Below are 26,067 nucleotides of genomic sequence, written 5' to 3'. Positions count from 1 at the left end.
TGCTGAAATTTGGTACCAATATGTATATCAATCACGCCGACAAAGTGCAATAATAAAAAATGGAAAAAAATGTTTTATTAGGGTACCCCCCCCCCCCCCCCCCTACATGTAAAGTGGGGGCTCATTTTTTTTCATTCCAACCCCAACGTGTGATATATTGTTGGATAGGTATTCAAAAATTAATGAGGGTTTACTAAGATCGTTTTTTGATAATATTAATATTTTCGGAAATAATCGCTCCTAAAGGAAAAAAAAGTTCGTCCCCCCCCTCTAACTTTTGAACCATATGTTTAAAAAATATGAAAAAAATCACAAAAGTAGAACTTTATAAAGAATTTCTAGGAAAATTGTTTTGAACTTGATAGGTTCAGTAGTTTTTGAGAAAAATACGGAAAACTACGGAACCCTACACTGAGCGTGGCCCGACACGCTCTTGGCCGGTTTTTTACTTGAAAACGTCACTTGGGGATAATTTTATCTGACTTTGTATTTTGAGTGGGTACCTATACCTACTTGGTAACGCCAATACATTTTTATACAGAGAAATAAATATTTACATGTACATAGAAACCTGGACTCGGGATATGGATCCGGTTCGAACCCGGATTTGAACTCGGACATTTTGCTAACAACCTTTTTTCGACAGCTGATAACTTAGAAACTATACACTGAGCATAGTGCGATGTGCTCTTGGCCGGTTGAACAAAACCGGCCTTGGGCGAGTCATACTCACTCACCCACCGAGAGGGTTCTTTACAAATTTCACTTATTGAGATTTCTACGGTCCCCTATATCGCCTAAATAAAACGTATATTTCTTCACTAATTAGGCATTACCGAAAGTATCAAGGTATCTATACTCTGTCAAACAAGTCTGTCAGTAAATAAGAACAAAGAAAACTATAGGTATCCTTTTCTCTAGCACCCTAAAGAAAAGGATGCATATAGTTTTCTTTGTTCTTGTTTACTGACAGACTTGTTTGACAGAGTATATCTATTCTCCTTGAACTAGAACTATTAATTTTTCAAACAATGTAATCTTACACGGACAAGAAAAAAATTAAAAACTTTTTTTTAATAAAATAAATAAGACAAGACAAGGTTGAATTTGTGCGGAACTCCCGGATGGCGAATCCGACTCGCACTTGGCCAGATTAAATTTAATATGAAAACAACATTAAACATTTTTTGCGAGGAACGAAACGTTAAACAGAGATAGTGTTGTGCAACAATAGCAGCATAATCGATGAAATCGACATCGCAGTTTGTCAAATCGTCGCAGCATCTGGTTGAAAATATGTTTGTAGCGAAATATGGATAAAACAAATCTCTTGTAATATCATATAATTGACCTCCATAGTCACAGACAACTTTATAGTCATGTTAATATGAATAAATTTTAAACGGAAATGTTAGAGGTTAAAAAAGAAAGAGTAAGGCTCCTCACAGACAGTCTTAAAAATTCATAATCTTAAAAAAAAATTGTATGCAATTGACACTGACAGATCTGTCAGTGTCTTGTCAGTGTCAGTTTGAACTGTCAGATTGCATACAAGTTTTTTTTAAGATTATGAATTTTTAAGACTGTCTGTGGGGAGCCTATGCCACGCCACAGACAGTCTGAAAAATTCATAATCTTAAAAAAGATTTGTATGCAACCTGTCAGTTTGAACTGATTTGAGGTTGCATACAAATATTTTTTAAGATTATGAATTTTTCAGACTGTCTGTGGCGTGCCTGAGTCACAAACTACTAAGATGATACTACGTATGGAGTGACTAAAGCTTTTATTCCAGCGGATAAATCACGTTTTATATATATATATTATATATATATATATATAGAAGATTTGTTCCTCACGCTGCCGAACACCAAGCCCCATGACATGCTAACTGGACCTAAACTGAAAAGTTCTTCTCCACTAACTTGGACTGATCAACAGTTAGAAGCATTTCAGAACTGTAAGTCTAGTTTAGCGAAATCTACATTATTGGCTCATCCCATCATGGACGCACAACTGGCTCTTGTGACAGACGCTTCGAGCACAGCCTTGGCCGGCGTTTTACAACAACTTGTACAAGGACAATGGCAACCACTTGCTTTCTTCTCAAAGAAGATGACACGGCAACAGACGCAGTACAGCGCATACGATCGGGAGTTGCTCGCCATTTATGAAAGTGTCAAACATTTCCGCTACATGGTCGAGGGCAGACATTTTGATATTTATACGGATCATAAGCCTATCACCTTCGCCTTTCAACAAAAGGACAGGAAATGTTCCCCGAGACAATTCAACTACCTTGACTTTATTTCGCAGTTCACAAGCGACATCAGGCACATCTCCGGGAAAGACAACATCACCGCCGACACGCTCTCCCGTATCGAAGCTATCAACGTGCCACCTGACTTCGAAGCTATCGCACAAGCTCAGCAGGAAGACCCAGAGCTACAAGAACTTCTTGCAAGGCGATCTTCGTTACTAAAACTTGAGAAAATATCCGTGCCAGGTACCAATGTTTACTTATATTGCGACACGTCTCAAGGAAAGCCACGTCCGTTCATTGTCAAACAACATCGAGAGAAAATTTTCAACACTATCCATGGCTTGAGTCATCCAGGTACGAGATCCACAATTAAACTTGTAACTCAGAGATTCGTGTGGCCATCTGTACGCAAAGATTGCGGTACCTGGGTACGTGCATGTGAATCCTGTCAACGTGCTAAAGTGCAACGCCATACCTCCTCTCCTCTTGGAAACTTCAAATTACCAGATGAAAGGTTTAGCCATGTGCATATTGATCTGGTTGGCCCATTGCCACCTTCATCAGGGTACCGTTATCTTTTCACAGCCATTGACAGATACACACGGTGGCCCGAAGCAAAGCCACTGTCTTATATCACGGCTGAAACGGTAGCTCATGCATTCTACGACACATGGATTTCACGTTTTGGTTGTCCTAAGACAGTAACTACAGATCAAGGACGTCAATTTACCTCACATATGTTTAAGGTTCTGGCAGAGCTGTGTGGAGCACGGCTACGACACACAACAGCTTATCATCCGCAAGCTAACTCCATGGTCGAGCGTCTTCATCGCTCCCTGAAAGCAGCCATCATGGCCCACAACAGCATGAAGTGGACAGAGGTGTTGCCGATCGTTCTACTCGGCATAAGAAGCGCGTGGAAGGAAGACATCAAATGCTCAGCTGCAGAGTTGGTGTATGGTGAGCCTTTACGCATTCCGGGTGAGTTCTTTCAATCTCATACCTCAAACACCCTGCAGCCTGATGACTTTGTCACTCAGTTGAAACGCCAGATGTCAAACCTCAGACCTGTCCCAGCATCAAGACATGGAAACAAATCCGTATTCGTGCACAAGGACCTAAGTTCATGCAGTCATGTTTTCCTTAGATAGGATGCACTGCGTGGATCGCTAGAACCGCCATACACTGGCCCTTATCGCGTGCTAAACAGAACTGGCCCCGTAGCCGAATGGCATTTCTCCGACGCCAAACGAAAACGAAACATAGTCCGGCTCTGTCGCATCAATACGCAAGAGCGATAGGGATAGATATCTACTATCGTTTCGTTTCGTGAGCGTTTCGTGAGCGTTTGTGCCATTCGGCTAGGCACCCTGGAAAGACAGTCACATTGGACTTGCCACGAGGACCAGTGACAGTCTCAATAGATCGCGTCAAACCAGCGTATATGCAAAGTGATACAGCTTCACCTGTAGGCATTAACAATCCTATGCCTGCTCAAGCTACTGTCCCAGCAGCGGCAGTCCCGGTGAGGACTACTCGTTCTGGCCGGAAAGTAACTTTCCCCTCTCATTTGCAGGATTGACTCTGTTTCTCCCAAGGGGGTCCTGTGGCGCATCACTGGCCGGCACCATATATATACTATTAATTTTTGAAGGAATAACTTATTAGTACATTACTACAGAGGCCGGGACAAAGGGGGTTGCCGGCCGAAGACATATATCCTTACTCTTTGCATATAGACGGCCGAGCGAAGCGAGGCCGGATAGGTCTGAGGCGGGCAACCCCATTTCCCGCCGAGGTATGTATAGTGCTTTTCTCAAACATGGTATGAAATAAATAAAGTCTACTGAAAATAGTAACTCTGGAAGCTGTATCTCCTAAACGGTGCGTCGTAGCGCAAAAATAATCGAATTTTCGTTCCCCTTTGATACCCCGTATACGCTTATAAAAAACAAAAAGTTAAAAAAAAATCAAAAAAAAAACGAAAAAAAATTTTTTTGTATGAAAACGCACCCAAAATCTCAAACATGGTATGAAATAAATAAAGTCTACTGAAAATAGTAACTCTGGAAGCTGTATCTCCTAAACGGTGCGTCGTAGCGCAAAAATAATCGAATTTTCGTTCGCCTTTGATACCCCGTATGCGCTTATAAAAAACAAAAAGTTAAAAAAAATTCAAAAAAAAAACGAAAAAAATTTTTTTTGTATGAAAACGCACCCAAAATCAAATATTGTCTAGAGCCCGTACCAGTTGCAGTCGGCACGTCTATAAAGCCCCATATAGTTTTTTTTAATTGGCTAAATACATGGATGTTATGTCACAATTATCTGTGTTTGGAAATTAAAAAAGAGGACTTTGCCGGCCTTGACCTGCAAGGTTTGTATGAAATTCCATTATCTATCAATCGTCCTAGCCGCACCTGCAACGTCATACTTCGCTGCCAATTATAAGGCACATAACATCAATATTTCATACCATGTTTGAGAAAATATATTATAGTCTGACCAGAAATATACGACTATTGTCAGGAGGGCGCTGTTATTCTGATGTATGGGGTGACAGTTCAGTTTAGTATGAAGAAAATAGTTCTAATAAAATTCCGCTGGTCATCAAGGCCTGTTAACTCTCATAGTAAGATAAGACAAGCATTACAAGCGCATGTAGTAATTGGTCGTTCGTGCCGTGTATACCAGGAATAAAAATATTTTTCTCAAACATGCAATGAAATATTGTCTTTACGTTCCTTAAAATGGGCTGGGAAGTATCGCTTTTTGGGCGCAACAACTCGAGAGGACTGTAAAGGGATTTCATATTATATTTTAGGCCTAGGCCTGCAAAGTAACTTTTTTTATAAAATATTGTCCTTTAGAGCATTTTTTTTTATTTCATTGTATGTTTGAGAAAAGCACTATACATGCCTCGGCGTGAAAACGGATTCCCGGCCTCGTATCCCTATCCGGCCTCGCTCGCACGCTCGCTCGGCCGTATATACCCACTTGGCCGGAAATCCTCATTTTCCCGGCCTCTGATGTAATGTACTATTTTTTTTCTCCTAACTGTTACTTAAGTCCGGCCTCCCGGCTTTAGCTAATAACCTCCTTGTGCAACCTATTTCTAGCTTTCTGGCCACCGATATTTTGATTGATATGTGTCGATATATGAAAATTCATTGAAAATTGTTATTATCGCTGTGTATTTCTTTTCATGTGAAACTTATAATAGGAGTTCACAGTACAGTCGGTTCATCTTTACTTGTCCTGTCATGTAAACAAACTAAACGTCAAATATAATCAAAGATACGATAATTTGTAAATAAACGCTGCTAACGTCATCAGGGGATTTTCAATTTTACGTCACACAACATCTATGTAAAAACCAAAATTTATTTAGGTTTCGTCACATTTGCAACAATCATATGGAAAAGGCTAGTACATTATTCATTTTATAGTACCTGACATTAACATTAATACGACAAAAAATATACTGATAGTAAAATATTCATTGCAAAGAGGTAGGAAATAAAACGTAACGAAGTCTGTTAATAAATCTGATAAATTATTGCAAATTTTTTCCAAGCTATACAAACTCAAACGTTAATATCTATCGTTCATAACGATAAGTTGTCATCCCAACATTACGACTCATAGACAATCTAGACTTCGTAATGTCAGGAGTTTTTAATGTCATCTGTTCGTAATTATAATTATTGATGAAAATAGTTTTAGAAATGATACTATATAGATATTTTTCAGTGGTTTTTTTGATTGATTTCAATACTTTGTGAGTTTATTTAAGTGTATAATAACATTTTAAGTGATGGTTAATGTGCAATTCGAGAGAAAAGTGAGATAATGTTTTCCAGCAGTGTTTGTTTACATGATTGGACAAGTAAGGTTGAACTGAGTGTAAATCAGTAAATTCCACATTATTACACAATACAATGCAATGTGTCAATGGTTGTTGAAGGTTCGCTTCGCTAAGGAAAAGTGTGATGCTAATCTAGCTAGAACTATAACTATGAAGTAAATAGTAAATTAGCAGTTGGAAGATCCATGGGAGATGTAGTTAAGCTTTCATGTGAAACGTGTAGTGTTGCGGAAAGTTCTATTTTGTTATTTGTATTAGTGAAATATTTTGCTTAATACTCTTTAAATAAAGTGGCAGATTATAACGTTCGGTACTTCGGTGTATGTCTAAAACATATATTTATGTATAATAAAATATGTAAACATCAATAATTTGCCTTTTATTTCATTACAGCAAAAAGTAAAGTAATCCACAAATTATGTTTATCGATTAAATTAGTGGCAGAACCAGGGGCGGATCCAGCTTCGTGTCCAGGGAGGGGTCACGTGGTCTATTTGTATTGCCAACCTAGGCTTTGAGGGATGGGGGGGGGGGTCATAACATGACACCCCACCCCCCGCCCTGGATCCGCGCATGCGCTAAACCGGTTGTCAATTTTAATTCCATAAATGTCCGTTGGAATTTGATTGAGATCGCCACTAGTATAAACGTGTGAAGGTGTGTAAGGCTCCCCACAGACAGTCTTAAAAATTCATAATCTTAAAAAAAACTTGTATGCAATCTGACAGTTCAAACTGACACTGACAAGACACTGACAGATCTAAACTGTCAGATTGCATACAAGTTTTTTTTAAGATTATGAATTTTTAAGACTGTCTGTGGGGAGCCTTAGTGTGTGTATGTGATTGGAAGAGGGCATTTTTTTGTATGAAGTTGGCGTTCTTCTCCTAGTGAGTATGATATTCTTTGCTGGTTTGCTGGTCATGCTTTACAAACCATTTATAGAATAACTAATTGTATCGATATATTTAGAATCGATGTTTTTGCACTGCACAATGCACATGCTCACCACTAGATCTGTCAAAAAATGACATTGACTGCTGTCAGTGTCTCAGACCATTGTGTTTGTCCGGTGTCTTTTCATAAACCTTGAATTAAATCGTATTGCAATGAAATAGAGCATCATTTCCTACCATTACCTTTCGTGTTCACCGCCGAAATATTTAATTTATTGTTTGGTTTGGTTGGAATGGGCTGGGTGGTTAATTAAGCGCCGGGTTGACCAAGGTTATGTACGTAGACTTTTTCAAACTTTAATTACATTATTTAAGTTTTGTTATACTTAAATCCCTAGCGCTTGCATATTTTTGTTTCGAGCTCAAGAGGAGAGTAATAAGAATGTAAATTAGGCGTCATCCATATATTACGTCACAGTGTAAGGGGGGGGGGGTCATACTAAATGTGACAATCCCAGTTAAAGAGATAAAAAAAAGCGTGACATAGGAGGGGGGAGGGGTCCAAAAACCTGAAATTTGGTGTGACGTAATATATGGATGATCCCTTAAGATAGTTCAGTGACGTCGATCATTTTCTTTTAGTGTAAGAAGTAGTCCTAATGTCGGGATTTGAAAATGGAAGCATAACGTTGGACGAGGAGCGGAATGTATACTATGCCGGTCAAGTGTTGTCAGGAAGACTGGAGTTCGGAGTCATCCAGCCACTTCAGTTCAAGGGTAAATAATGCCAAGCTTATTTTTGACAGATAATTGCAATGCGACGAATTGGCACCGTATTTTATAGCCGTTACAATTGATATTCAAGTGAGCAGTTTCTACTTTTGGGACAAAATAATTGGTGTTCATAGAATAACAAATTAGTATCTACTATATTGTTGCTTTCCAATTATTTATTCAATGCCTGGTAAACAATTACTTATACTGTACAATAAATGACAATAAACAACTTTTATGGGCTCATACTGATGAACTGCAACTCAACCATGCTAAGTTTGCCATGACCAGGGAGCGTACTTTTCATGCCGATGACATTAATGTGACATCACGCTCCGTATAGGATGATTACAAATAGTTTTATTGTAAATTATTAATCATTACTCGTCAATCATTTTAATTGTATACAAATTACTTCAAATACAGTAGTCCATTTACATGTGGCATAAATAATACCTACTTGAAATGTGAAACGTGAATAAAATTATTTGATTTGTTTTTATAAATAAATTTAATTAAATAGTATTGTTAACAACACATTACAAGAAATACGTAGAAAAGAGAATTTCTCTCTAACGTAAAGCACACCATCCTTCTTGCATTCATTACCACGCAAAGAAATTCATAACTTAAAATGATTGATGACTAATGATTAATAATTAACAATAAAACAATTTGTGATCATCCTATATGGAGCGTGACGTGGCGTGAATTGATGTCATCGGCACGAAAAGTACGCTCCCTGGCCATGACATACATACACAGTGCATACATGGTTACTTTTCCCAAATAAGCACTGCACTTGACATATTTTTTGAAAATGGGTTACTTTCACTCAAGGACTTTTTCCTCAGTTGAGTAGTCTTCTCAATAAATGCTCCTTTAATTACTTGATATGATAAAATAAATAGACATTAGTAAATGGAATACCTATTACCTAAAATATTAGGTTTATCAGTATCATTGTAATTACTTATTCTAATGTATCTAATATAGGTACTAATGTATTTCACATTGTAATTGTAATGTATCTGGAAATAATTCAAAGCCATTAGTAGCTAAAATTTTATTTCTTCATTTACAAATTGTAAATAGATGGAAAACACCTCTTGATTTCCGGAGGTGCTTTTAAAGTAATTCAACAAGACAGAACATAGAAAATCTTAGGGACTTAATCTTATTATTATATATTGGATACATTTAAACATAGTTAAAGTAACTGAATAGGCTATAAGCTAACCACAAAATTAAAATTTTGTAAAAACCCCCAACATAGTGGACCAATTTTCATGAAACATGGCTAAGAACACTCCCGACTAACTCAGCTTTCAAAAAAAAAAAAACCGGCCAAGAGCGTGTCGGGCCACGCTCAGTGTAGGGTTCCGTAGTTTTCCGTATTTTTCTCAAAAACTACTGAACCTATCAAGTTCAAAACAATTTTCCTAGAAAGTCTTTATAAAGTTCTACTTTTGTGATTTTTTTCATATTTTTTGAACATATGGTTCAAAAGTTAGAGGGGGGACGCACTTTTTTTCCTTTAGGAGCGATTATTTCCGAAAATATTAATATTATCAAAAAACGATCTTAGTAAACCCTTATTCATTTTTAAATACCTATCCAACAATATATCACACGTTGGGGTTCGAATGAAAAAAAAAACCAGCCCCCACTTTACATGTATGGGGGGTACCCTAATAAAACATTTTTTATTTTTGCACTTTGTCGGCGTGATTGATATACATATTGGTACCAAATTTCAGCTTTCTAGTGCTAACGGTTACTGAGATTATCCGCGGACGGACGGACGGACAGACAGACATGGCGAAACTATAAGGGTTCCTAGTTGACTACGGAACCCTAAAAACGAAATTTAAATTGGTTCATCCGTTTGGGAGCTATGATGCCACAGACAGACACACATACAGACAGACAGACACGTCAAACTTATTACACCCCGTCGTTTTTGCGTCGGGGGTTAAAAATTAGCTAAATAAACCCTGACCAGAAATATATGGCTATGCGCCATGTTGCTCAATTTCAAGAGAACTCATTTTTTCATAGTATCTGTCACCACATACATGAGATGAACAGACAATGCCCATATATCCAGCCAATCTTAAAAACAAACACAATCTAAATTTATTTTTAACAAGCAGAAACGTCTGCTAACGATTCTAAACATTTTTATATTAAAGGAAAAAATGGAAAAATTTACGCTTCCGGCGGGACTTGAACCCGCATCATTTGCAATCCGTGCAAGGCTCTTAACCAATTGAGCTACGGAAGCCACGCCGGACATCGCAAATCTTTCCATGCCTTTCCTTATGTACACACGTCTTGGGGTGACGTCTAGCGCCATCTACCGACAGACTATTACATCTTGTAACGGCACTGGAGTCTCAAGTTATATTGAGAATTCACCAGTAACAATGTGCTAACCCATACTAAATTTATTTTTAACAAGCAGAAACGTCTGCTAACGATTCTAAACATTTTTATATTAAAGGAAAAAAATGGAAAAATTTACGCTTCCGGCGGGACTTGAACCCGCATCATTTGCAATCCGTGCAAGGCTCTTAACCAATTAAGCTACGGAAGCCACGCCGGACATCGCAAATCTTTCCATGCCTTTCCTTATGTACACACGTCTTGGGGTGACGTCTAGCGCCATCTACCGACAGACTATTACATCTTGTAACGGCACTGGAGTCTCAAGTTATATTGAGAATTCACCAGTAACAATGTGCTAACCCATACTAAATTTATTTTTAACAAGCAGAAACGTCCGTTACAAGATGTAATAGTCTGTCGGTAGATGGCGCTAGACGTCACCCCAAGACGTGTGTACATAAGGAAAGGCATGGAAAGATTTGCGATGTCCGGCGTGGCTTCCGTAGCTTAATTGGTTAAGAGCCTTGCACGGATTGCAAATGATGCGGGTTCAAGTCCCGCCGGAAGCGTAAATTTTTCCATTTTTTCCTTTAATATAAAAATGTTTAGAATCGTTAGCAGACGTTTCTGCTTGTTAAAAATAAATTTAGTATGGGTTAGCACATTGTTACTGGTGAGTTCTCAATATAACTTGAGACTCCAGTGCCGTTACAAGATGTAATAGTCTGTCGGTAGATGGCGCTAGACGTCACCCCAAGACGTGTGTACATAAGGAAAGGCATGGAAAGATTTGCGATGTCCGGCGTGGCTTCCGTAGCTTAATTGGTTAAGAGCCTTGCACGGATTGCAAATGATGCGGGTTCAAGTCCCGCCGGAAGCGTAAAATTTTTCCATTTTTTCCTTTAATATAAAAATGTTTAGAATCGTTAGCAGACGTTCCTGCTTGTTAAAAATAAATTTAGTATGGGTTAGCACATTGTTACTGGTGAATTCTCAATATAACTTGAGACTCCAGTGCCGTTACAAGATGTAATAGTCTGTCGGTAGATGGCGCTAGACGTCACCCCAAGACGTGTGTACATAAGGAAAGGCATGGAAAGATTTGCGATGTCCGGCGTGGCTTCCGTAGCTTAATTGGTTAAGAGCCTTGCACGGATTGCAAATGATGCGGGTTCAAGTCCCGCCGGAAGCGTAAATTTTTCCATTTTTTCCTTTAATATAAAAATGTTTAGAATCGTTAGCAGACGTTTCTGCTTGTTAAAAATAAATTTAGTATGGGTTAGCACATTGTTACTGGTGAATTCTCAATATAACTTGAGACTCCAGTGCCGTTACAAGATGTAATAGTCTGTCGGTAGATGGCGCTAGACGTCACCCCAAGACGTGTGTACATAAGGAAAGGCATGGAAAGATTTGCGATGTCCGGCGTGGCTTCCGTAGCTTAATTGGTTAAGAGCCTTGCACGGATTGCAAATGATGCGGGTTCAAGTCCCGCCGGAAGCGTAAATTTTTCCATTTTTTCCTTTAATATAAAAACACAATCTAATCAGTCAAATTTTGTTAGTAGAAAAATGTGCAAAAATAAAAATGTTCTTTAAGATGATAACCCTTTGTGGCCTTTGCTCCTATATATAATTGGCATATTAATCTAGACTAATATTAACTGCTTTAATAATATGTTTTTTAGCCATCAACATAGTCTTCCACGGTGAAGCCAATGTATCCTGGGAGGAGACGGAGGTGGAGGAGTACGATGGAGTTCGGAGTTACAATAACATACAGTATGGCGGCGAGGAGGTGTTCTTCCATGTAGAGCAATGTGTCTGCGGTGGTGTTGGTATGACTTTTATGTAGACTAAGCTCTAAGAGTCCCCATCTTAACATCGGACTTTTAGATGCATGAATAGAATTCCTTGCCGGTAGTAACCTTCAAATCCAGGGTGAACAGCCACCTTCTGGGCGAGCTCCATCATCCACGTTTTCATCTTGGTTAGTCTATGGCCGTGACTTAAGTAAGCCCATTTATAATAATAATAAGTACTTGGGCGACCGTTCTATTTTATTATATCACGTCTTTAAATTTAATTAAAAAAACTCTTATAAATACAAAAAAAAAACTTTATTTCTGGCCGGAATTCGAAACTCTGATGACACCTGCGATGTGCCTGCGAATATTAGACCGACCCCACGGTTACGGCGGAGCTACGCGACGCCGATGCGCGGACGACGAAATTAGCGACCATATTTTGCGTTTACTAACGCGACAGAAAAATGCATGAAAACTCGAAAATTCCGGGACCTAAGTCTAAGCTAGATCGACTTTCCACCCCCGAAAACCGAGCATTTCTTTTTTTTTGCCAATAAAAAAAATTTGATTGTTTTAGGGAATTTTAGGTCAATTGTACTCAGAATCACGAGTACTTTCAATCTCACTGGGAGACAAAAAGTGTCCCAGAATTTCCATACATTTTTGTTACTTTCCTCTTTTGTTACCCCATACAACATGTACGGAAAATGGTAACAAAATAAGAAAAAATCGTATGGGACAATATTTTTAACTACTAGGATTGAAAAAGCTAGTAATTCTGAGTAGAAATAGCATTTTTTTTCAAAAATATTACACTTCATAAAAGTGGCAAAAAAAAAAGAAATGCTCACATAACAAATTTCAGCAAAATCGTTACAGCAGTTTCCGAGATCGTCGCGTCGTTATATACAAGATAACGAAAAATGTTATTCCCAGGCGTATCACAACTACAGCCAGGCAGCCACACTATACCATTCCGGTTCCAAATACCGCCTACAGTGCCTTCAAGCTTCGGTACAGGGGATGATGACGAAGAGAGAACTATTTATTACTTCGTCAAGGTAATACAATACAATACTCTTTATTGCACACCTCACATAGTTTACAAACAAGAAACAAAAACAAATTAAACAGAGGTAACAACAGACGGTCTTATTTAAATGAATACAGCGTGTGGATTCCATACGGGCGAATAACGTATCCAGTTATAGTATCTAACCATACAAATCATATATAATATAATAATTTTATTAAAAAGTGTTATTAATTAAGAGTAATAATTTTTTTAAATCTGACCAAGCAGCTACAAGCAGCAATGTACGCCGTCCATATTAACTTGACATGACATAAACGTCATGTCGTAATGGCGTTTGGGTAGGTACGCTAATTGATGTGGACGTAATACATTGCGTGCTGAATTATTATGTATGAAAAAAAAAATCTCATCTATTCAATAAAAAACCATGTAGTTAGGCTCCTTAGGTCCAATACTAATCGTTATTCAAATATTCGCCCGTATGGAATACACACGCTGTATAATATGACCATCATTCATGCACTTGCCTATTTGATTAGGATGATGTTGTGTTTTGGTTCTTCATATAGGTACATTCGCTGTGGGTGCGGCCAAAATCGAGCAAAATAAATTTTTAATAGCACATATTTAATTTATGTGTAGGTACAGGTAGGTGTTGCTACTACAGTGAATTAATGGTATTTTTGTTAGAAACGCAACGCGAAATGAGTGAAGTATAAGTATTTTGCCAAATCCCACTATGATTGATAACATATCTCAAAGATTATCTACTGTTTTCAATGTAATTTCAGTTTTGTTTTTCGATATAATGGTGTATAAATTAGATTTTTTGTAAATCCTTTTCAAGGTTTAATAGCAATAACTAGTCAACCCTTTAAATGTCTCGTCCATCATTTGTGACGTTCCACAAAAGGGTACCTAATGGGAGGGTCAGCGCTTAGCGCTTTACATTTGTAAAGAAAAAACATACTTAACAATATTAATAAATAGCCGGGTATACAGTGAGCAAACGTTCATTGTAGACGTGCCTTATTGAACTGGAGTCATTTTCTAGGCAGTTCTGGAATACCACGATGGCCGTGAGAGCGAGGAGCTGGAGAAGGATTTCGAAGTTGTGGTGCCACTGGATTTGAACCTCAACCCGGAGATGCAGGTACCTATAAAAACTAAATCAGGCAAAAAATGTAGATTCTAGAAGACCGTCATGGATTTCCGCACAGTAACGTCTGATTCCATTGGTTGAAATGTTGTAGATAGTAAGCGTAGAACAGCAATATTTCAAAAAATTTTTTTGAGAACGGCACAAATAATAATAATATAGTCATTTGTGTGATTTGTGTCTTTTCAAGATAAAGGTCCTAATTTGTTGCTTTAGCTCTTAAACGACGCTCTAACATTTAATTTGAATAAATATACGAGCAAATTTCGTCCTTATGGTAAGCGACAGTGGTTTCACTAAAGCGCAACACACATCGAGCGCGGGCGCGGGCCGGGCGCGGGACCTAGCAGGCGGGTGCGTTTTTCAAACCCTTCACACATAGCGCGGGCACGGCGGGCACGGCGGGCGTGGCGGGCCCGCGTCGGGCCCGACGCGGGTTCTCACCGCCATCGATCATTGGCAGTCTGCACCAAGATGTCAGAAGATACGGACACAGACGAGGAATTATTGTTTCTGTTTGTTTTGAGGAATAAAGTTCGCAAAAAAAAAATCCGGGTTCACGAAATTAATAAGAAACCATAATTAAAAATTAATAAGTACCATAGACTGTGTAGAGAACTGGAAACATAGATTTTTTAAATATTTTCACATGTCAAAGCCAGCCTTATCCCACATCCCACTGTCGCCTTCTACGACTTCCACGGGAAGAAAAGGGGGTGGTGAAATTCTTAACCCGTCACCACACGGATACAAATACAAACAAACAAACAAACAAAACAACAGAACACAAATTTTCACACGAAACAGGATACAAATTTTGTAAATAAATACAAACGCCATGAAATGCACGCGCCCGCCCGACCCGCTCACGCCGCCTGTGTGTGAGCTTATACGCAAACCATCAAGGAATTACGAAAAAAGCTACCGCCCGTTACCCGCCTCAACTGTGGATGTACATTTTAAACTGGCTAACACAACGCGCGGCGGGCCCGCAGACGCACGCACCCGCCCGCGCCCGCGCTCGGTGTGTGTTGCGCTTAAAGAATTACCTACTTAGGTATACAGCTTGCTTTCTCACAACTAGAAAGCGATAGCATTTTTGTTAAGTATACTTGCGTACAGTGGCGACTGGTGAAAATTTCTGCTAGGTAACACTGAGCAAAAAGAAACCTACCTTAACATTAGGTACTTTACTAGTAATCAATTTTAGGCAAGCCGGTGGGAAACGGCTTGTGTGGACCAGCCGCTGCTGCTTGCGCAACTAAATTGCAAGTTGATATGACTTCCGTAACTTGCCCAACCATCAAGCTGTTGAAATTGAAAATAATCCGACTTAATAGGTCTGAACTGAACTCTCTGAAGTATTGTATCTTGATGATTGATTAAGTACTATGTATTTAAAAGTATACAACAAAAAAATCTTCCTACAATTTTTTCCCCCATACTCATACATTTCATTCAGGTAGAAAACGAGGTGATCTTCGAAGAAGCAATCAGTTCCTGCTTGTGCGGCTCAGGGCTGCTGAAGGTGACCGTGACGCTCCCAGCTACAGGCTTCGCTCCTGGTATGGTGGTGCCTATTGCTGTCAAAGCTGATAACCACAGCTCGGTGGAGATTACTAAGATTCTCTTCGAGTTAGTTCAGGCAAGTGTTATAGTTACGGACAGATATGTCCGTCCGGACATGACGAAATAATTTTTAATGATATTTTGACAGCAGCCGATCCTTTATCCATATTTATTATGTGTCTTCCCGTTCCGACTCTTTTGATTTACCAATCAAACAGACAACATACCTGTCGTCATATCGTTAGCTTCTGTTTTCTCAAAGTTTCTCTATATAATTCCTCTCGTACTCCAGCCCCTCTAGCACAACTTGCCTTGTCGCGCACGAGTCCATACATGGAAGTCGCGCTTGATGTCTGGACTCGCGCTACAAGGCAAGTTGTGCTAAAGGGTCAGAGGTACAGAGGACCTAAGTATTCAAACTCGCACCACGCCTTTCTACTTTCTACCTTTAGTCACCCTTTTGACGTCTTTCTAGTTCGCTAGCTAGTATAGTATCTCATTCTAGACGGACTGGCTAGCACGACCACGGCTTCAGCTTGACACAGCGAACTAGATAGATACAAATGCATATGCACCTCGAATGTATGTTTGAGTAGATAATTAATAAAATAATCATAATACTGTGTGTGATTATTCTGACTACTTAGGTAGGTATTGAGCCTCGATTTTCCTGTAAACAAGGTAAATAAATTCATATGAATGAAAATACAACGGGAAATAATGAACAGGTGCTAAGCACACTTATTTTGATAACATATGACTTTACCGTTTATCTATGGCGTCATAATGTCGTAAGAGTTTTACATATACAGCATATACTTACATACAGATTTTAGTTACCCATATTTTTTTATAAAAAGTCTGATGGTAAGCAGTCTTCATTGCCAATGGACACACCAACAATTACCTACTCACTAGAAGATAGTTCTATCAATACCTGTTGTGTGAAATAAAATTATCCACCTCTTTGGAAACTGGCATAGATAGAGCAATACTCGTAAGTGGCAATGATAAGTGTAGTGCGGCTTACAAATTAACACTACTATTTTTTTTTATCTTCAACAGAGGGTGAAATACTTCAGCACGGACCCACCATCAAAAAAAGAGGAACCGGAAAGGAGACTACAGTGCTCAAAAACCGCCAGCGCCATACCGACCAAGACGAGAAGGAACTTCGAGCTCAACTTCCAGATACCGGACTTAATACCGGTTATTACGCAGAACTGTAATACCATTAAAGTGGGCTACTTTTTTAAGGTGAGGGCTTTGCCTTTTCGACATAAACCAGGGGCGGCTCACTCAGCCGCGGCCCATCCAGTGGTGACGACCTTCGCGCGGCGCAATAGAATTCAATGTCAGCTGCTCGCGTGCAGTCCGTTTGTTAATGTAGGTACGAATTTAGAATGGCGGCATTTTGTGAACATCAAAGGAGTGAGCCTTCTGTACTTGCACTATTATAATTCTGTGCTTACACGTATTGAGTCTGAAGGTGTGTTGAGATGGCAGCTGGACATGTAGGTATTGTGTGTGACACAGTCTGGAAGCACCTTTAAAGTTGTCAGGGTTAGTGCACACCAGTGGCGGCTGGTGAAAATTTCTGCTAAGCAACACTGAGCAAAAATAAACCTACATAACATTAGGTACTTTACTATTAGTAATCAATTTTAGGCAAGCCGGTGGGAATCGGCTTGTATGGAGCAGCCGCTGCTGGTGCACACTGCACACACATAAATTCACAACCCGCTTGTATTCCTAAATTGATCAAGTTTCAGTGCCACTCTTGGCAATCAAGGGGTTGAACGAAAATGAAATCGAAACGGTTTAGTTAGTCTCCAAAAAAATTAAATGGTGTAACGAAGGACCTAGGGCCCATTTCTCAAAACTGAAAGTTACAAGTTACAAGCGGAAGTCTCTTTCCAACTTGTCATATTAGACATTGACAACAACTTGTAAATTGTAACTTGTAGCTTCGAGAAATGGGCTCCTAGTCGTGGCACAGTATAATAAGGAGTACTATCGTACAGTATGGCCACTTCCGCTCCCCGCTGAAAGTGCCGCCCACCCCCTCTCGGTTACCTCACAGTTACCGCCTGTCAAAAACGCGAATAGTGAACCTGTCATATCTCACTCATACAAGCATGGTACGCGTTTGCCTACACGAGCTTAGAATGTGTGCTAGGAACGCATAGCTGGGCACCGTTAATCAAATAGTTAACTTCGATAATCGTTAATCCGTTACTTAAAAAGTTAACTTCGTTAATCGTTAAAGCGATACATTTCGGTAGATTTAACGGAAGTTACAGTTAATCGATAATCCGTTAACACGTCATAAAAATGGGACTCCACTGTAGGTATTATGTATTTCTATTTACTAAGTATCCACCAAAAACCATTAAAACCTGTGACGCCAATCGGTAAAAAACCGAAATGTAATAATTACGGTCTCTTCGGGCTTTTACCGCCGTTGGTTGGCTAAATCCTAGGTTTTATTTCGGATTGGTAATTATTGGGTCATTCATGCGGTCGCGATCGTGGTGCGTCGGTTCTTCAGATTGAGATGACAACTCGACTCGATGTTGTGGGCCACAATAACTTGGTAGACATCGAGGACATACCCAATAGAGTGGTAATATGGGGCTGTCCGTCTGCGCAACGGATATGTGATTTGTCACTTATAAATGTTAGCGCACGCTCTCACTAAAACAGTACAAAACCAGTATTGGATCCGTGCGTACGTCTCTGCGAATTACGAAATAAATTATAGTTTGTTTTACTATTATTATAATGGCGTGCTGTTCTATTCAGTTTCGTAGAAAAAACAGCAAAACATCTGACTTTAAAACATAAGGAATAACTTTTCATCGGTAAATTACGATTTTAAATTATAAACTACTTTATATTAAATTTTGTCCGGAGATCAAGTTAAACTGGACAACAAAAGTGAAAGGTGATGACGCAGGCTAGACGTATGTCGTTATCTCTTGCTTCCACGTAACTCAATTCACATCACACCATCTCTTTCCAGTCTGCACTAGTGTTGTACATGCTTAATTTATAGCATCAAGTGGTGTATCGATATGTAATGTAATGTAAGGAATATTATTTTGTGTACCTACTACATAATGATCACACTCTATTTAAATAAAGAAACGAGAAAGTTATCTTGTACTAATGTTTGCATTAATGGTTTATGTCGAATATTTGTATATTATCGATTATGTTAAGCTTCATTGATTTAAACCTTACTTACGCACTACCTCATCCCTAGCACTTATCGTCGTTGAGATTGCCAATTCCGTTATGTGCATTTTTTCGATTTTTCGTTTTTTGCAGATTTGCCTTTAAAATTGTATTCCACGTCTAATGCAAAAACCAGCATACGCAAATTCTCCTTGGATCATGTTTTAACTAAACACATTTGTGATTTTATCCCCAAAAATAAATACACATGTACTTCCAAGCACATAAAGGTTTTGGTAACCAAGTAAAATAAACGAAATTGATAATTACTACTGCACATGTGTGGATTCAGTATGGATTGTTGCTTAGTGTGCTTATGAGTTTCGGTCATATATCTTTATTTTTCAATTTATTTTTTTGTTTTCTGGTATTCAAAGCTAAATATTTTTACCGTAAAGTATAACTTATTGTGTTTAATATTGTAAAGTACCTTTTTGTCGTCGATTATTCGGCAAGTTTTTCACATTTTCTAAGACAGTAAGGGCGTAGCAATTATACTTCATTCTAACGTTCTTGATACTGATAAATTATGATAGCTTCATATCTGACTTATTTTAACACTATTTTAAAAGTAATTGTTTATTGACGACCGGTCTGGCGCAGTCGGTAGTGACCCTGCCTGCTACGCCGCGGTCCCGGGTTCGAATCCCGGTAAGGGCATTTATTAGTGTGATGAGCACAGATATTTGTTCCTGAGTCATGGATGTTTTCTATGTATATAAGTATTTATATATTATATATATCGTTATCTGAGTACCCACAACACAAGCCATCTTGAGCTTACCGTGGGCCTCAGTCAATCTGTGTAAGAATGTCCTATAATATTTATTTATTTATTTATTTATTTATTGGTGTAGTTGGGCATCAGCTACTGTGTAGTATATCCGGCGTAAGAGTAGCACCAACCCTGGTAAGAAGAACGAGGGTGTTGTAAAAGGCGACTAAGTTCACAAACGAAGCAGCTAATAGCTAAAGGGGAGATGAGCCACTTGTCTTGGAAAACTACTAACTCGAGCCCGGGACGGAATCCCCGTTAGGCGCCAGTAAGGTCCAAGCTGAAATATGTGGTAAACTCCTCAACCTCCAACGGCCAGTTTCCAAGAGGGTGGCGCAGGTGCGGGGAATCACAGCGATTTCCTTGACTCCTCAGTCCCTGGTGGTGTGTCTGCCGAGGTGTGCGATAGGCCTGCGTTTTGGCTCCTACCGTGTACCGTGTGTGTCTTTGCTGCTTTGGTATTCATCTGCATATAAGAGGCGATAGAAAGTTCAAAGTTGTACAACACATCACTCCTCAAATCACAGAAGAAACGCATGAACTTTTAATTGGCAGCCTTTATGTCAATACTTTATGGCGATGACGCAGCCTTTGTTGCTACCTCTGTGAGCTTCAGCTAATGATGGGTCCAATCTCCAAGGCAGCAATTCCACTCGATGGCACGCTGTTGGAGACAACCTTACGACAATAACCGACAATCTTTCGCCCTAGGCAGAGGTTGACATTTGCATCGGCAAGGCAGCTACCACTTTTGGGAAGCTTAGTGCTCTTATGGCAAACAGACTACTGACTACTAAGACCAAGGTGTTAGTCTTTCAGGCTTGTGTATAAACTATACTCTTGTACGAAGCCGAGACGTATGCCAAAGTCAAACGCCGTGGCATCTCCTTCTATAAGCGATGCCTGCGTAAGATGTTGGGCATATCATCACAGGTGGTCAAACCAGAGAGTTCTAGAAATCGCTGCCCGGTATGACCGTGCTTCTCAAACAGACGCGACTGCGTTGATGGGGTATATGCACAGGATGGAACCCTCTCGTTTACCACGCCGTGTTCTTCTGGGCACAGTAGCGAATGCCAAAAAAGATGTTGGGAGGTCATTGCTTCGCTTCAAAGACTGCGCCAAGAGGTACTATTAGCTGCAAAAGTGCATGGAGAAGTTAGGAATGAATTCATTGATAAATGCCTTTAAGATCGACTACCGAAACTAGGACAGGCTTGCTTAGAAACGGAGGGAGTGGCGTAAGTGCATTGAAGATGGTCTGGTTTCCGGCACTTGCAGACAAAAGGGAAACAAGGCACCGTAGCAAACCGTCTCAAATGGTTGCAAGCTTCCCTTGTCAGCTATGTGGCAAAGTATGTCGCTATCGCATAGGTTGTCATTATAATTATGTTGAATTTAGTCAGAACGAGTCTTAAGTTCTTTTTTTTAATTTCGTTTTCTTTCAACCCCTTTTTGCCAAGAGTGGCACTGAAACTTGAGTAGTTCATGTGCTCTGCCTACCCCTTTATGGGATACGGGAGTGATTGTATGTATGTATGTACGTAAATATATATTATGAGTAATTGACAAGGAAGGTCTTTAGTTTTGTCAGATACTGACATTTTCCTTTGGATAATATCATTTAAATCTGATACAAGTGATAGTTATATCATGTTATTTAGTTTTTATTACCCTAAACGCACATAACTTACTCTGATAAACCTCAAATGAACAGTATTTATGATTTCTATGTGCATGACTTACACATATGTATTTAGTAAGCTCAAAACCAATACCCATATGTGCACAAAATTAAGAAAAACGAGTATATCTTAATTTGTGATTTATTATTTCCCATTTTTTTTCACAAAACATATTTCTTGCTATTTTTGACACATTTTGGATACAAATTGAAATGATGTTTGTACCTAGTTCTCTAGTAAATCGATTTTTTGTCTCTCCTGAAAAGTAGTTAAAATGCACATAGCGGAATTGGCAATCTCACCGACGATTTGTTAATTAACGATTAACGGATTAACGAGTTAATGCCCAGCTATGTAGGAACGCGCCTCTTTCATATATTTGATCGCCAGTGTCCGAGATGTGGTCGTGGGGTGTCAAATAATCAGTGCATAATACTTACCTCTTTGAATCTACAAACTTAGTTAATACTTTGAAACTTGCACGGCATGATCGTAAACTTCTACTAAACTGAGATCTCGGACGCAAATGGTAACACTTGTAAGAGTTCTTACCGTTATGGGGTGCGACGAACTATTTAAATTTACCAACTTCGGCGCTCCATATCCATAGTTTTGCATTATTGTTACAGTTTTATTTAAAAAATGCATTTTATTTCCAGATGAAAATAGTTCTCAGTGGCTGCAATGACGACCTAGAAGACGAAATGGAAATCTGTCTCGGCCAAATTCCCATACGTGAAATGGTAGACGGTGATTACGTCCATCCCTTACAAAGTGATTTGCCTAAGGGCCCTATACCCCACCCAGGAGAACCGCCTATAGAAATACCACCTTACGTATATCCGTCACAGACTATACAAGTAATTTCTAACTATACTGTAAGCGCTTATCCTGGTAGTTACGCGCCGCCTGCAGGGTATTCTTATCCTAATCAAAATCAACCCTACCCTGGAGCAAACCCTACTGCGAGTCCTTCTTACCCTGGCGGTAACCCTATTGCTAGCCCGAACCCACCGTACCCTGGTGGTAACCCTATCGCTAGCCCGAACCCACCTTACCCTGGTGTACCAGGACCAAACCCTCCCTATCCTAGTAACCCTACTCCCGCTCCTGTAATAGGGTTTGTAGCCAGTCCAGGGTACCCTCCTGCTACGGGAACTACGCCGTACAACCCAAGCGCGCCTCCAGAGTAAGTTGAACTTTACAGAGTTGTGACATCGAGTAGTATTTGAACCTTCTATGCAGCAGTTAAGTTTCAACTTCAAAAGACAGCTCTAATACCTAACCGTGCCGCGTTCTCACATCCATTGCTGCTACCCTTTGAGTGTGAAATTTAATACTATAATTACTGTTTAGGTTCGAATTCCTCTGACTGATAGAATGTGCGCCGTTTGTGAATAGGTACGACACCGGCAGGGTATTTAACGAAAACGTACAATAACACTTAATGTAATGAAAATAAGATATTTTTTAATTAATATGAATGCTATTGAATTGTTGTGCATCCTGTGCCTTTGAGTTATATTATATGCACAAATTATATTATTGTGCCATTTTTATAAGCTTTTCAAAGTATAATTAGTAGTCCTATAAGAGTTGTCGTTGTAATATATAACCTTTTATTTTTGTCATAAACTCGCTTTTTGAGGGCAAATAATCTAAAATGTATTTATGGCTAGTCTATTTAAAAAAAGTAAAAATTAACAAGTGGCAACACTGTAGTTGAAATAAGTATGAAACGGGGCGACTCTACAGCATCATCTCATTCGTTTTTTGACAAGTTCTTGAATTAGTCCCATGATTCTGCTTTCATTAATTTCATTATACATACTCCTGATACTCAATTTGTCACTTTCTTCCACGGGCCGGAAAACCCCTTCGTCTGATTATCACTGATACAGTAACATTGCCAGAGTCTTAACTTGACGTTATGGTTACCATATTAACGTGGAAACCTTTCTGAATTTACCCTTTTATTGGTAACCGGTCCCTGCTTTCGACATTAACGATAAACGAATGTCTACAATGTTGTCACTTCTTTTTTGGCAGACTGTACGTATAGTGTTACTCAAAAATATTTAGTATTCTTTTAGAATACATTGTTACTAAAGGCTTATTTTATTAAAGTTTATAACGGATCTATGCCATAATAATAACTTTTATATGTCTTTCTTGTTGGATTACCTCATGTCATGTGCATTTGTAAAACTATTTTATACTAAATAGTTTTAGGAATGATCTTTTACTTTATAATATTTAAGTACAATAATCACAAATCGGAATAGTGCGTTAAATGATATTATGATTCATGTAAAGGCTGGTACAGACGGGCTGAAACCCGATTGCTATTTATAAGGGAACTACACGTCTGTATCGGCCCTAAGATATAATGTTGGTGTGTGCCATTTGGTATGTATTGCCAAGGTGCTATATTTCAGAATGTACTTATATTTTATACGTTATTATACATTTATACACTATATTATAATATTGGCAAATAAATGCTTGATTTCTTATTAAGAAGTAAGTACTTTTATTTAAATATGAAATAAAATAGGCTTGTTACAGTAAGCATTTTTATTATATCTCACAAGTCTCAAGTCTCACGTATGTAAGCTAAAATGTCTTTCTTATAAAAATTAAATGCTCTCATTCTCTTAACATTATAATAAAATTATTATAATCATCATTAAAATTTAAAGATCAAATATTAAGAAATCGGTTAACATTTAAAAATAAAGCCTTTCATATAAAAATACACATGTGGAAAATTATCATAATATATGAGGTTTTTACTCTTACAATATCTAAGACTAAGCACTTTCATATAAGGCAAAGGAAGTCTATAAAAACGTTGTATACATATTTCTTATGTCTAATTCAGCCATTAATAACGAGTACATACTAGCATGCTAAACATATAAGACAACACCAAATATATAATTTTTTGCTTTAAATTTCCTCAAAATACTTATCTTAGTTGAATAAACTTATATTGACCGGGATATAGACCGTGATTACCTTTTTGATTTTTGTCGAGCTCCCGATATTTCGACGCAGTTGCATGCATCATGATCACGGAAAACTGACGAAGGCGGGTGGATGTTAAAGTTGCATAGACAGCGCGCGATCTACCCTCCTTCGCGCGCGTCGGCTGCGTTCACTTTCAGCGTTACCACTGGTCGCATTCACACTCGATGGTCTGTCCAAACACACTACACTCACAGTGTCACTACGTTTGTTCAATTCTGACTTCACCGGTTTTTTACACAAACAAATCACTGGATTCCATACATTAGATAGTTTGAAGCCATCCTCACGATTCACCATCTGCCATCTTCACAATTACTCTGTAAAAACTATCTTCACCCCACACAGGAAAATTGCACAGTTCTTGCGGTCACCTAAGGACAATTGTCCTCTGGAAAAACCTGGTGTGTACAAAGTTGAGTGCAGTTGTGGCAGTTCTTACATAGGGCAGACCAAGCGCACTATTGCCTGCAGAATTAAAGAACACATTGCTGCAGTCAAAAAGAACGATACTCGCAAGTCTGCTATTGCTCAACATCTCATTGAGTCGGGTGCAAATCATTGGATCGAGTTGCATAGTCCTAAGGTAATTTCGACGGAACGCCACTACATACCGAGATTGGTAAGAGAAGCCATTGAGATTCACAAATATAAAAATTTCAATCGTGAGGATGGCTTCAAACTATCTAATGTATGGAATCCAGTGATTTGTTTGTGTAAAAAACCGGTGAAGTCAGAATTGAACAAACGTAGTGACACTGTGAGTGTAGTGTGTTTGGACAGACCATCGAGTGTGAATGCGACCAGTGGTAACGCTGAAAGTGAACGCAGCCGACGCGCGCGAAGGAGGGTAGATCGCGCGCTGTCTATGCAACTTTAACATCCACCCGCCTTCGTCAGTTTTCCGTGATCATGATGCATGCAACTGCGTCGAAATATCGGGAGCTCGACAAAAATCAAAAAGGTAATCACGGTCTATATCCCGGTCAATATAAGTCTAATGAAAATAACCGTGAATCATTCAAAACTCTTATTAGTTGAATAAGTTTACTGCTAATGAGGTAAAGTTCTCTGAAGGCACATATTTTGCCCTTTGGGAGTAGATTGCGTAGTTAAACGCAATAATGGCACTTTTTAATTCTTGCATATAACAAAATATATTTGATTTTACAGTTTAATGATTTGTGCAAACCGAGCATGTTATTCTTGCAAAGTATAAAACGCTTGATAGTATCAAAATTATCGAAAACTAACTGCTAATGAATAATTAGGGTTGCAAATAGAAAAAAAACCAAATGTTTTTTTTCAGAATTATGAAAAAAAACATGAAAAAAAAACCGAGCACCATGGTTTTTTTTCTAAATATGTTTTTTTTTCAGATGAACAAATAATTCGACAATAACGGTTTTTCGTGACTTGTAACGTGTTTCAATAACAATAACGTACATTTTAATTCGATTAACATTCAGTATACAAACGTTTATTGGGGAATCAGCGTAGAGAGGCGGTGGTGTTGCCAACAGTAAATAGTGATAACTACCAACTACAGATTTCGTAAATGTTACTTTTATAAG

At 38.7% G+C, this 26,067-nt stretch overlaps 1 protein-coding gene across 4 annotated transcripts in view; it reads left to right on the top strand.

Annotated features, from left to right (window-relative positions):
- LOC125234253 (arrestin domain-containing protein 1-like) overlaps nucleotides 1-23,986 on the top strand; it is a 29,853-nt gene extending 5,867 nt beyond the window's left edge. Inside the window, exons 1-8 of one of the 4 annotated variants that reach the window (XM_048140460.1) lie at nucleotides 7,184-7,363; nucleotides 7,670-7,804; nucleotides 11,880-12,029; nucleotides 12,936-13,060; nucleotides 14,090-14,188; nucleotides 15,657-15,839; nucleotides 16,829-17,020; nucleotides 22,123-23,986. In XM_048140460.1, the coding sequence (XP_047996417.1) occupies nucleotides 7,687-7,804; nucleotides 11,880-12,029; nucleotides 12,936-13,060; nucleotides 14,090-14,188; nucleotides 15,657-15,839; nucleotides 16,829-17,020; nucleotides 22,123-22,656 (1,401 nt within the window). In that variant the 5' untranslated portion in view covers nucleotides 7,184-7,363; nucleotides 7,670-7,686 and the 3' untranslated portion in view covers nucleotides 22,657-23,986. Of the gene's footprint in view, nucleotides 1-7,183; nucleotides 7,364-7,669; nucleotides 7,805-11,879; nucleotides 12,030-12,878; nucleotides 13,061-14,089; nucleotides 14,189-15,656; nucleotides 15,840-16,828; nucleotides 17,021-22,122 lie in introns of those variants that run through there. The other 3 variants (XM_048140461.1, XM_048140464.1, XM_048140462.1) reach the window with 3 other exon arrangements.
- Nucleotides 23,987-26,067: the final 2,081 nt, after the last annotated feature.

This window comes from Leguminivora glycinivorella, chromosome 15 (genome assembly GCF_023078275.1).
Source record: "Leguminivora glycinivorella isolate SPB_JAAS2020 chromosome 15, LegGlyc_1.1, whole genome shotgun sequence".
NCBI classification, from domain to species: Eukaryota; Metazoa; Arthropoda; class Insecta; order Lepidoptera; family Tortricidae; genus Leguminivora; species Leguminivora glycinivorella.
Note: the sequence above shows the minus strand (reverse complement) of the source record. Positions and strands in the feature narration are given on the sequence as shown.